This window comes from Gigantopelta aegis, unplaced genomic scaffold (genome assembly GCF_016097555.1).
Source record: "Gigantopelta aegis isolate Gae_Host unplaced genomic scaffold, Gae_host_genome ctg8904_pilon_pilon, whole genome shotgun sequence".
NCBI classification, from domain to species: Eukaryota; Metazoa; Mollusca; class Gastropoda; order Neomphalida; family Peltospiridae; genus Gigantopelta; species Gigantopelta aegis.
In genome coordinates this window covers 1-13,661 of record NW_024536798.1, presented here as the reverse complement: position 1 = coordinate 13,661, position 13,661 = coordinate 1, and the positions used below count along the sequence as shown (strand labels likewise).

The window sequence follows — 13,661 nt, the reverse complement described above, 5'->3', positions numbered from 1 at the left end:
CCACTGCCTTTGTTACACCAGTTGTGGAACACTGACTGGGACGAGAAATAGCCCAATAGGTCCACCGACGGGGATCGATCGTAGACCGACCACACATCAAGCGAACATTTCACCACTGGGCTACGTCCCGCCCCTGGACCGAATGCGAACTTTAAGCTTTGGGAGGAGGGTAAGTTGGGGGTGGGCGGAATTTGGAATACAAATTTAGTAGTTAGGTCAAAGACCGAAAACCAAAATGAGCTACAAACATTTAAGTCCAAACAATAAAATTAGAGTGCTCGACCGAAAAGGTTTTAAGGTGATTTGAGCAATTTAGACGGGCTGCCAAAATAAACTGCGTTGGACTATTTACAAAAAAATAAACATAACATTTTTGAACTGCGGCCAAAAAGTTTTAAGTCCAACTAAGCCCAAAAAAGGAGGTTGCTGTCCTAGGTTAAGGTTACGCAGTGGGACTCATGGCGAGTTGATGGGCTGTTCGAAGTTCGGGAGGTATTTTTGTAGATTCCAGTAGCAGGACTTCATAACTTCCAAGTAATCTCCTTGTAAGACCATCTTGAGAACGCGGTGTAGTGATGCGTTGTCCATGATCGGATTAAGAAGTCCCTGTCAGAACAGCCCGTCCCGCTCCGCCATCACATACAACTTGGCCGAGTGCTTGGCTCCTTGGATCTGGTATTTCCCTTGGCGTGATGGAAGTTGGCGCCACGATGAATCGCTCCACGGCCCGTTGATCTGTGACTTCTCCGTAAAGTCGCCCTGGGTAGCTCCACGGTATTTCGCCGGCAGCTTGTCACACACGATCGTGCAAGGGGAGTGATCGATGGCCGTAGACACTTTCCTCCTCTTGGGTTCACGCTGAACATCTGCCGTGGGAACAGCAACAACTGGAGGCGCTGGTGGACTGGCTGGTGGATCAGTAATGATCATATGGCCGGTCTCCATCTGTGTGGGTGCTGGAACAGAAAGGACCGCCACTGTTAGTGGCGCTGACAGCTTTGATCCCCCCTGGGCCGCTCCTGGCGTAGGTTCCTATCGATTCGCTAAGCTGCGACTTCTAGTTCGGCTGCCTGAAGTAGAATGCAAGCTGTGGTCACGTGTTTGAAGAAGACAAGCTCTTGCGTTCAGTTTGACAGGTTTTCTCTCATGTGTCATGTCATGTCATAGGGTTTTACGTGCACATTCAGAACAAGCTGTTGTAGCGCACGCCTGTCGTGGGCACAAGAGCCGGCCTTGGCCGGCTCCTCCGTCCATGACAGGAAAGGTGGAGGGAGGGGAGAGGAGGGACCGCCTGCACTGGCAGGTGCAAGGGAGCACCAGCAGCCCGATCAAATCGGTAGCAGGTGGGTGGGGGTGTTTTCTCTCATTCTATCGCATGCATTTTATATTAGGTGAATACAATCGTCTACCGAATTGCAGCCAGTCGTTTCACTTCGGAAGATGCCTCAGCACCATATCAATTTGTATCGGCTGCTAATAGTGATAGTGTTTGGCTTCAACTAACATACGGGCGGGACGTAGCCCAGTAATAGAGCGCTCGCTTGATGCGCGGACGGTTACGGGTCGATCCCCGTCGGTGGGATCATTGCATTATTTGTCATCACGACTGGCATATCACTGATTGTGGTTATTACACAGCTCTAACCGGCTGCGAGCGATGCGAGCGATTATTTTAGAAATGATTGATTTCAATTGCCAAGAGGCTTGTGATGCAACACATTTATCGGTCGCGCCGTACGCGTGCGGTTAGGATACGGCGATTAAAATTAATGGTTTCTAAATTAATCGCTCGATTCGCTCACGTCGCTCGCGGCCGGTTAGGATACAGCTTTAGACTATATGTCAAAAATACCTAATGCTTGACATCCAATGGCCGATGATTAAAAAATCAATGTGCTCTAGTGGTGTCGTTGAACAAAAAAAACTTCTTATTCTTGAACTAACACATCGGTTTTGCCTGGAGCACTCGTTAATAATATGACTTGGTCTAGTCCTATCACCGTTGTTCACGATTAAATAAGGAAGGATGTGTTTTATTTAACGACGAACCCAACACATTTACCATTACATGGCGTCGGACACATATATTGAGAAGAAACATGCACCATCGATAGGATAGCTCATAATACGGCCTTTGATATACCAGTCGTGGTGCACTGGCTAGATCACAATTAAGTAAAGGCCAAAACAGGCAAAGACCAAAATTAAAATAACAAAATAAAAATAAACCATTCCCTTATTTATTTCAGTAGTTTGTGTTAAGCAGATTTTAATAAGAATATGTTGGGGAGGTTTGGTAGAATTGGTGTGACAGGGTCGGTGGATATTTGTGGAAGTTTCTGTGTGTGTATGTGTCTGTGTATGTGTGTATCCGAGAGTGTGTCTGCGTATGTGTGTATCTCTGTGTGTTTGTGTGTGTGCGAGAGTGTGTGTATGTGTCTGTGTGTGTGTCTGTGTGTGTACGTGCGTGTATGTGTTTCTCTGTGTGTGTGTGTGTGTGTGTGTGTGTGTGTGTGTGTGTGTGTGTATATGCGAGGGTGTGAGGGTTTGTGTTTGTGTGTGCGTGTCTGTATGTGTCTGTGTGTGTGTGTGTATGTGAGAGTGTGTGTGTGTGTGTGTGTGTGTGTGTGTGTGTGTGTGTGTGTGTGTGTGTGTGTGTGTGTGTGTGTGTGTGTTGTGTGTGTGTGTGTGTGTGTGTGTGTGTGTGTGTGTGTGTGTGTGTGTGAGTATGTGTGTTTGTGTATGTGTGTGCGAGTGTGTGTGTGTGTTTGTGTACGTGTGTATATATGTGTGTGTGCAGCATGCTTGCGAGTATATGTGTGTGTTTGTGTGTGGATGGATGGCTGGTTGGATGGATGTAAGGTGGATGGATGCATGGATGGATGTACATGTGCATGTATCCATTGTTTAGTTTATATTTTATATCATTAAATTTGATTTTACTTGATTTTTTTTCAGTTAACTTAATTCCAGATGGAAAAAACAAGCCCTCTCTATCTAGATTTAAGAACTGGGGAGAGTTACCATGCGCTGGCAAGTTTCTCAGAGGTGTGTGCGTTCTCGGGGTCGGAGATTTATCATTGATGGTGAAAGGGAAACAACTCTTTGCGAACAAATTTCACCTGGATTTTCAACCTTACGCTTTGGATTGTATCGAAGAATGGCATTACAACAGAACACGAGACGAATATTTAGGTGTTTCAAACTTTGATAATAGTTACTACAAAACACTGGATTTTGTAACCAATAAAATATAACTGATGCCCTCAAAAGAGACTAAATATGGATGTTTGAATATTTTGTTTTATGTAGCTTTTATATATTCTTAATGGCTTGTGGTGCTATTGTAGACCAATTTTGTTAATTTATTTCCCATCTGTTTATTTCGGATTTTATTTATTAACTGACTTGGGTTTTTTTTTTAAATACAACTTTAATTTTAGAATGTATTTAGTTAAGAATTGAACGTTATATTTTTGACGTTCATGCGATGATAAACACCAAAACCGTTTTACACACTGTATGAATGGCGCAGATAACGTCAAAAATATAACGTTCAATTCTTATAATTACAAATGCATTAATATTGCCATTATACAAAACTATATTAAAAACCCCAATCGAACTTTATTCCACACTGATTTACAACTGTATCAATACACAAATAAGGGAATTCCCTTAGAAAGTTACATTCAATTTTTTTCCGTCAAATCTCCGATTCATTATATTGATTTCCATAACGTTTCATAAATTTTAATTTTCTGGATGAAATGTGGATAAAACGTTATAAAATTTAAAATAACAGAACATCAACTGATAACGCAAACATTTTTTTTGGATGAATTTTGAACTAATTAACATGAGGGAGAGCGTCAAATTTTTTAGAAAATATATCTACTACCTATATTAAAATTGCAGTTGTCAAAAGTTGAATTAGTGAAAAGAATGTGAAGACTGACTTGAAAGGGATAAAGTGGTTTCAGTGTTACTGTGTGTGTGGATTTCAGAGAAAGTTTGTGATTTTGTGATATTATTATCGGAAAGGACAGGTCGCGGAATTGTGCACGGTGGCGTATGTGTTTTTGCGCGTGTAAGTTGTCGGTTTGGTGTTTTTGTCAAATGTGACAGAGCTGCGCTCATATCTCCCTTTTAATTTGTTAAGCATTCTCTGCTATAACTTCTAATAGAAGCTTCGCTTTTGTGGCCTGTCATATACATTATGTGTCTCAGTTCAAAACCGGAGTCGTTTAAAGCCTGAATTGTCACCGTCACTCACAGTGCAGACGAACTTAAGCATAGCAATAGAAACGGGGATTCCATTGTTTACCGAAAAATTGCAGTTTTCACGTTCATGGAAGAATGAACGTTGGTTTTTTTAGATCACGTGATAGCATTTTAGCCAATTGGTAATTTAAAATTTATGAGTCAATGTACAAATACTGTATAGCACTTTTAGCCCCATATATAAGACGCCTATTACAAAACAGTAATTATAAAGCACATTGAATTGTTTATCATTGGCTATTGGATGTCAATCATTTGGTAACTTTGACATATAGTCTTAGCGAGAAAACCCGCTACATTTGTCCATTAGTAGCCAAGGTACATGAATGTAGCACATACACGGTCGTGAATGTACAAATACTACTTGTAGTAATTATAGACTGATAGCCTTATTTCGCTGCCTCTATATTACATGAGTTTACATTGATTCTAAATGAGCGACTAAATCACTAAAGCCTCTCTTCGCCCGGTAATTATAGACTGATAGCCTTATTTCGCTGTTTCTATATTACATGAATTTACATTGATTCTGAATGAGCGACTAAATCATTAAAGCCTCTCTTCGCCCGGTAATTATAGACTGATAGCCTTATTTCGCTGCCTCTATATTACATGAATTTACATTGATTCTGAATGAGCGACTAAATCACTAAATTCAACAAAACAAAACTTCAACATAATATTTTATTATACTAAACATGCATAAACACCAGCAAGGCGTCTGAGGTTTATTTAGGAATTGAACGTTATATTTTTGACGTTCCTGCGATGATAAACATCAAACCGTTTTACACACTGTATGAATGGCGTATCGCGTTACATAAAAACTACAACGTTCAATTCCTATAATTCCAAGTACATTAATATTGCCATTGTACAAAACTATATTAAAAAACCAAATGGAACTCTATTCCATAATGATTTACAACTGTATCAATACACAGATAAAGGAATTCCATTACAAAATTACATTAGGTTTTTTTCCGTCAAATCTCCGATTCATTACAATGATTTATATAAGGTTTTATACATTTTAATTTTCTGAATCAAATGTGGATAAAAAGTTATAAAATTTAAAATAACTGAACATCAACTGATAACGCAAACAGTTTTTTTTCTTCAAAAATATCAAACGATAATTAATTAAAAAGTGAACGATCTATATACTTAAATGGAACATTTGTTGTAATGCGGTTAGAGTATGAATTTTGAACTAATTAACATAACGGAGAACGTCAAATATTACTATATTAAAATTGCAGTTGTCACAAGTTGAATCAGTGAAAAGTGAATGTGAAGACTGACGTGAAAGGGATAAAGTAGTTTCAGTGTTACTGTGTGTGTGGATTTCAGAGGAAGTTTGTAATTGTGTGATATTATTCTTAGAAAGGACAGGTCGCGTAATTGTTGATTTGGTGGATTTTTGTCAAATGTGACAGAGATACGCTCATGTCTCTCTTTGATTTTCTGAGCATTCTCTGCTATAACTTCTAATAGAAGCTTCGTTTTTGTGGCCTGTCATATACATTATGTATCTCAGTTCAAAACCGGAGTCGTTTAAAGCCTGAATTGTCACTGTCAAGTGCAGACGATATTGGGATAAAAATAGAAACGATGGAATCATCGGAGATTCCCTTGACGTAATTGATCAAAAGTAGTTCCGATAACAACATTGTGTTTACCGAAAAAGTGCAGTTTTCACGTTCATGGAAGAATGAACGTTTTTTTTTAGATTACATGATATCATTTTAACCAAGCCAGACGCCTGTTACAAAACAGTAATTATAAAATGGAATTATTTCTCTTTATTTAGACTTAAGGCACTTAGAAAATTGCACCAAGACACTTGGGACATTAACATATGGTAAACACTGTCACTGGGGCTATCTTAAGGATCCCAGGACAGTAATGGTCTGCCAGTATTGGTCAGCGGGTTTCCTCTCAATATCTGTGTGGTCCTTAACCATATGTCCGACGCCATATAACCATAAATAGAATGTGCTGAATGCGTAGTTAAATACAACATTTCCTTCCTAATTCCCGCCAGAAAGTACTGTCACCTTCCGCAAAGCAGCACTGCCATCGCCTTTGACAATGTCGTAGTTTCCACTACCACGAAGAACTAGCATATGTTTTGACATGGTCTTAATTTCCACCACAAAGTACTATTTCCTGTTTTGACAAGGTCGTAACTTCCACCAGGAAGTACAGTAATCGGTTTTGATAAGATCTTTATTTCCACCATGAAGTATTGTCATCTGTCTTGACAAGTGGTAATTTTCACCAAGACGTTCTCTTATCTGCTTTGACATGGTTGTCATTTCCAAAACGAAGCACTTTCAATTGTGTTAACAATGTCGTGATTTCCAAAATGAAGTACTGTCATCTGTTCTGAGAAGGTCGCCAGTTCCAACAAGGTCGCCAGTTTCAGCATGAAGTACTGCCATCTGTTCTAACAAGGTCCGCCAGTTCCACCATGCAGTACTGTCATCTGTTCTAACAAGGTCGCCAGTCCCAACATGAAGTACTGTCATCTCTTCTAACAAGGTCGCCAGTTCCAACATGAAGTACTGTCATCTGTTCTAACAAGTTCGCCAGTTCCAGCATGAAGTACTGTCATCTGTTTTGACAAGGTCGTAACTTCCACCATGAAATACTGTTATCCGATTTATCAAAGGAAGGGAATGTTTTATATAATGATGCACTCAACACATTTTATTTACGGTTATATGGCATCAGACATATGGTTAAGGACCACACATGTAGTAAGAGAGAAAACCTCCTGTCGCCACTTCATGGGCTACTCTTTTCAATTAGCAGCAAGGGATCTTTTACATGCACCATCCCACAAACAGGATGTCTTTGTTACACCAGTTGTGGAGCACTGGCTGGAACGAGAAATAACCCAATGGGTCCACCGACAGGGATCGATCCTAGACCGACCGCGCATCAAGTGAACGCTTTAACACTGGGCTACGTTCGGCCCCCTAGTTTAAGAAGGTCGTCATGTTTAGCATGACGTACTGCTTCGTTGAAGGCTGGACTGCCATTTCAAAGGTGTAGTGTTCTATTGATCTGGACGAAATATCGATATAAAGCTCCACATAGCAGATTTAGCCATTACTGGATGGCTATGAGATTCCATTTATGACCATGTTGCACATACACGCACTTTGGCTTGGTGTGGGCACGGCGTGGTGGGACGGATGCATCAGTAAACTGATTCTGTGACTTTCAATAGCAACAGTTCTGTATTCCCGGCCGCCTTCTTTGTTAACTCGCCAATCGATCACATCTAACATTACTGAGGGTGGGATGTATCCCAGTGGTAAAGCGCTCGCTTCAGCCAGTGCAGCCAATGCAGCACGATTGGTATATCAAAAGTCGTGGCATTCGCTATCCTTCCTGTGGGGATGGTGTATATAAAAATACCTTGCTACTAATGTAATATATATATATATCGGCGTTCCTCTAAGTCTATATATGTCAGAATTACCATAACTTTAACATCCAATAGTCCAATGTGCTCTAGTGGTGTCGTTAAACAAAACAATTTTAGTTTTAGTTTTATGGATGAGATCAATCGAATCCTGCCATGATTGTGAGAACCTAATGCGGCTGTTGTAGCTAGTTTTCAGAAATGCATAATATTTAATCAAAATATTTTGTCTTTCAAACTCGTTTTTAAAATTTGTTTTGTTTAATGACACCACTCGAGCACATTGATTTATTGAATCATCTAGTCTGTTGGACGTCAAACATTTGCTAATTTTGACAAAGTCTTAGAGAGGAAACCCGCTATATTTTTCCATTAGTAGCAAGGGGCATTTTATATGCACCATCCCACAGACTGGATAGCACATACCACGGCATTTGATACGCCTGTCGTGGTGCACTGGCTGGAATGACAAAAGGCCCAATGGGCCCATCAATGGGGATCGATCCCAAACCGATAGCGTGACAAGTGAGCGCTTTACCACTAGGCTGCGTCCCAAGTTAAGAAAAGTCACCAAGTATTGTGCTTGGCAAATTTTTCACTTCAATCTATGTGACAAAAAAATATAAAAAACATAACAAAACGTTCATTTGGCATTAACTGCTACCACAGTGTTGTTAGGGAACCAAGAACGTTTTTTAATCATTGGAATCCTCTCGGTCAATTTAGTCATAAATCCAGTACCTTTTGTTTTAGCCAACTCTGCGTATTAGTTATATATTTTATTGGTTACAAAATCCAGTGTTTTGTAATAACTATTATCAAAGTTTGAAACACCTAAATATTCGTCTCGTGTTCTGTTGTAATGCCATTCTTCGATACAATCCAAAGCGTAAGGTTCAAAATCCAAGTGAAATTTGTTTGCAAAGAATTCTTTAGCTTTCGCCAACAAGGGTAAATCTCCGAGCCCGAGAACGCACACACTTCTGACAAACTTGCCAGCACATGGTAAGCTTCCCCAGTTCTTAAACCGCGACAACGTCCGACGTTCTGGTTCGCCTGATAAACGAGAATAAAATATAAATAGAATATGGATGGGTGGATATATAGACAGATAAATAGGTAGATAGATAGATAGATGGGTGGATATATAGACAGATAAATAGGTAGATAGATATATAGTTAGATAGATAGATAGATAGATATATAGATAGATCGATGGATGGATGGATGGACGGACGGACGGCCGGCGGACGGACGGACGGACGGACGGATGGATGGATGGATGGATAGATAGATATATGGATGGATGGATCGATCGATCGATCGATCGATGGATGGATGGATGAATGGGTTATATAAATAATGGATGGATGGATGGATGGATGGATGGATATATAGCTAGATAGATAGTTAGTTTGATAGATATATTCTTTTTCTTGCCCATCTAATTAGAGTAACAAAACATTAATTTTGTAAACTACGGTTTGTTTATTGTCGAACGATTCATAAACATTTCACCTACAAACTCCTTTAATCGTACGCGGAAACAATATAGTCCACATTATGCAACGACATAAAAATGTAACAACTTACCAATAAATATAAAGTTGAAAATATTAATTTGTTTAAATATTATAAAAACAATGATACAGCATAAAACGACAAACAGAATTTTGAAGAAAAAAACCCGTCGTAAAACATGAGTTATGACGTCACGCGTGTGTAGGAATCGTCCAGCACCAGGGTGCGAGATAGATGTATCTAGCACCAGGGTAGGGTGTTAGACAGATTTTTCTAGCACCGTGCAAAAGCTGGTTAATTCAGTCCAGTGGAGAAGAAAGATAGATAGATAGATAGATAGATAGATAGATAAACAGATTAATAGACAGATATACGAGCTGGTTGAATAGGTCAGTAAGTAGGTATGTAGGTAGATCGATCGATCGATCAGTAGGTAGGTTGGTAGATATATATATATATATATATATATATATATATATATATATATATATATATATATATATATATATATATATATATATATATCCCGTACCCCCCCCCCTCTCTCTCTCTCTCTCTCTCTCTCTCCTCTCTCTCTCTCTCTCTCTCTCTCTCTCTCTCTCTCTCTCTCTCTCTCGCTCTCTCTCTCTCTCTCTATATATATATATATATATATATATATATATATATATATATATATATATATATGTCCAGCAATCCTGTCCCTGTATTTCTTTTTTCGTTCAACTATCAAAATAAGCTTACGTTAGATCCCAAATTCATATGACCATAGATTAAGGAGTTGTTAAAACTACCTACTTTCCTTTCCCTTAACCCCGGAGTTTGTATCGAAGTTTCAACATTACGAGGAATTTGACTACCAAACCTTTGTAGGACCCCGGCACGCCAAGATGTGGGTTGTGGTTGAGAGTGCTGAAGTAGGTCTCGTCTGGTATTTTCGTTTTTTGCACCCATTCGAGAAGGTCCTTGGAAGTCTGGTTGTGAAGAAGATAATCGACAAATCCCCGACTAGCCACGATGTGTACCGATCCTTTCACAGGCCGGATGTTGTGTGGCGGTTTCCCAGCCTTTTCCCAGCGATCTCTGTTAGCCCTATAATGGATTGTTTTATGAACACAATGTTTGTATAATAAAAACACTGGTTCCGTATCCATAAAATATGATACAAGGGCCTAATTCACCAAGCTCTCTTAGGCTCTGCTAGACAACAAAACATCATCTTTGCAAGTCTTGTGTTAAAACGGAACCGATGAATTGGCACACAACTCGATAATGAATAATGTTAAATCTTATATTAAAGGGACACGCCCTAGTTGTTAACCATTACGCCGTTGTTTTTCGCTATTAAACCCACTTTTCACAAATAGAATTACACTTTACTTACATTTTATTATTTAGAATATACATTTCCATTCTCCTGAAGTGTTTTTTGGTAATCCTGGCAATCCTGATGTTTGTAATACCACGAAATGCATTTTTTGTATTTCTTAAAAACACACGCGCCACTGAGAAAAAAACCGTTGAGCAGACGAGGTCCAATCTATTTTTAGAGGGGATCTTCCCGTTTCAACGTCACAAATGTTGGTATACCACGTCACCGTTATCATTTTGGTTCGGTTTGTTTTTTCGTGCACGGTTCGCGCAATTAACATCCGATTTGTTGTCGTTTGCTTGTCGTTCATTTGTGAGGTTTTTCTTCACAGTTCGTGCACATTTTCATTAACAATAAAGTTCAGACAAGTAAGTATCTCAATACAAAACGTTACAAACCCTTAAAACCAATAAGTCTTACGATATCTGGAGAGGACAGAACAGTTGGAACATGCCCAGGAGAGGTGAAAGGAACGCACCCCAAGTCTGTGTGCACTCTGGGAAATTTGTCGTGACATAGGCATTTCTGTGCTTCGAGCGACATCTACCGGTGACATCAGAATACTAACTTTCGAAATTAGTTCAAGTAATTGAGTCACGGGCATTTCCATGGTATTTATCGATATAAAACCTTTTTTACTCCATTTTATAAAAACGTGATATAAATGTGTTACAGGTTTGTAGATTAACCAGAATTATAATTAATTTTCGCGGGCTGAAACTAGGGTGTGCGACTTTAAAACATATTACTGAGTTTTAAACACATAGTAACTAAAAAACAAAAACATTTTTACTAAACATTTGTGTGTAACTAAACACATATTTCTTAACAAATTGCCATGAGATTATATAGATTAATCTCAATTTTAATACAGGGGTGATGACAAAATGCTAGAACAGCCTTAGCTGCCATACGCAGACTAAATGTGGAACCGTGCGTTATTTACGTTGGCTGTTTCATCAGTTGTCTTCATAATGAAATTATTGCGGTTTTACCATTCATCTCATTCTCATCCATGTGTTGTAATTTCAAACAAAAAAATTATTTTTGTCTCTGTGCTAAATGTTGGCGGTGTGGCGGTTGTTGTTTTGTTTTTTGAGTTTTGGGTTTTTTTTTTTTTTTTTTTTTTTGGGTTTTTTTTTTGGGGGGGGGGGTTCTAAATAAATGCATTATTGTACAGTGTTTAACTCTGGTAAACGGTTCGCTATTCAACCGGTTTGTGTTAAAACATAATGTTTTAAAAAAAGAAGATATAATAATAGCGACCCACTTGTATGTTGTGTGTATACCACACAACCTAACTATTGATATCGATAACTCACAAGTGTAATACAACTGCATATGTGTTTGTACTTTAACGTAGTAAATCGTGTTATAATTAAGAGTGATAAGAATAACTCGGACGACCCACTTGTATGTTGTGTGTATACCACACAACCTAACTATTGATATCGATAACTCGTTTTGTACTTTAACGTAGTAAATCTTGTTATAATTAAGAGTGATAAGAATAACTCGGACGACCCACTTGTATGTTTGTGTATACCACATGATATCGATAACTCACAAGTGTAATACAACTGCATATGTGTTTGTACTTTAACGTAGTAAATCTTGTTATAATTAAGAGTGATAAGAATACCTCGGACGACCCACTTGTATGTTGTGTGTATACCACACAACCTAACTATTGATATCGATAACTCACGAGTGTAATACAACTGCATATGTGTTTGTACTTTAACGTAGTAAATCTTGTTATAATTAAGAGTGATAAGAATAACTCGGACGACCCACTTGTATGTTGTGTGTATACCACACAACCTAACTATTGATATCGATAACTCACGAGTGTAAATACAACTGCATATGTGTTTGTACTTTAACGTAGTAAATCTTGTTATAATTAAGAGTGATAAGAATAACTCGGACGACCCACTTGTATGGTGTGTATACCACACAACCTAACTATTGATATCGATAACTCACGAGTGTAATACAACTGCATATGTGTTTGTAACGTAGTAAATCGTGTTATAATTAAGAGTGATAAGAATAACTCTGACGACCCACTTGTATGTTGTGTGTATACCACACAACCTAACTATTGATAACGATAACTCACGAGTGTAATACAACTGCATATGTGTTTGTAACGTAGTAAATCGTGTTATAATTAAGAGTGATAAGAATAACTCGGACGACCCACTTGTATGTTGTGTGTATACCACACAACCTAACTATTGATAACGATAACTCACGAGTGTAATACAACTGCATATGTGTTTGTACTTTAACGTAGTAAATCGTGTTATAATTAAGAGTGATAAGAATAACTCGGACGGACGTACCGCGAAGTTAATCCAGAACCAGTAGGAACCAAAAGGGAGGTGGGGTCGGTGCGTGCGCGTGCACCACAAGCTATTTTTGTCCCCTTCCTCTCAGTCTCTCTCTCTCTCTCTCTCTCTCTCTCTCTCTCTCTCCTCTCTCTCTCTCTCTCTCTCTCTCTCTCTCTCTCTCTCTCTCTCTCTCCGTGTAATAAGTACAAGTTAAATTGATACTGATAGCACTGTGATGTATACGTTAACTGCATGCACAAGTGTTGTACGTACGTTTGAGTTACAAAAAAAATATTTATTTAAATTTATTTCAACTATGGCTTTTTTGTGTTTGTGTTTTTGTGTGGGTCTTTTTGTGAGTGTGGATATGTAAAAAAGCCTGAAAATACTATCCTCGCGTCCGTTATAAATCATTTATCATATGCTACTTTTACGACGCAGTTGGCCAACTAGACAGTTGCAATTCCCGACTTACGACGGATGCGTTCAAATAAACAACCAACGTGTTACGCGACGAGAGTCGAGTTGTAAGAGCGCTAGGCCTAGCAACTTGCCTGGGCCCCGTTCCACAAAGCGATCTTAACCCTAAGATCACCTTAAGTGCATAGCTATCTTATGCACTAAGGTGATCTTAGTGCTAAGATCGCTTCATGGAACGCAGCCCTGGACAGTCGTGAGAGCACAAAGTTGACCAACTGAGTGCTGG

General features: G+C 38.9%; 1 protein-coding gene across 1 annotated transcript; it reads right to left on the bottom strand.

Annotated features, from left to right (window-relative positions):
* Positions 1-609: 609 nt before the first annotated feature.
* Positions 610-10,336, bottom strand: LOC121367087 (beta-1,3-galactosyl-O-glycosyl-glycoprotein beta-1,6-N-acetylglucosaminyltransferase-like; the record flags this gene model as incomplete). Its single annotated transcript, XM_041491252.1, has 3 exons — positions 610-956; positions 8,558-8,779; positions 10,110-10,336. Coding segments are annotated over 3 exons (796 nt in total), but the record flags the coding sequence as incomplete, so codon positions are not given.
* Between the last annotated feature and the right edge of the window lie 3,325 nt (positions 10,337-13,661).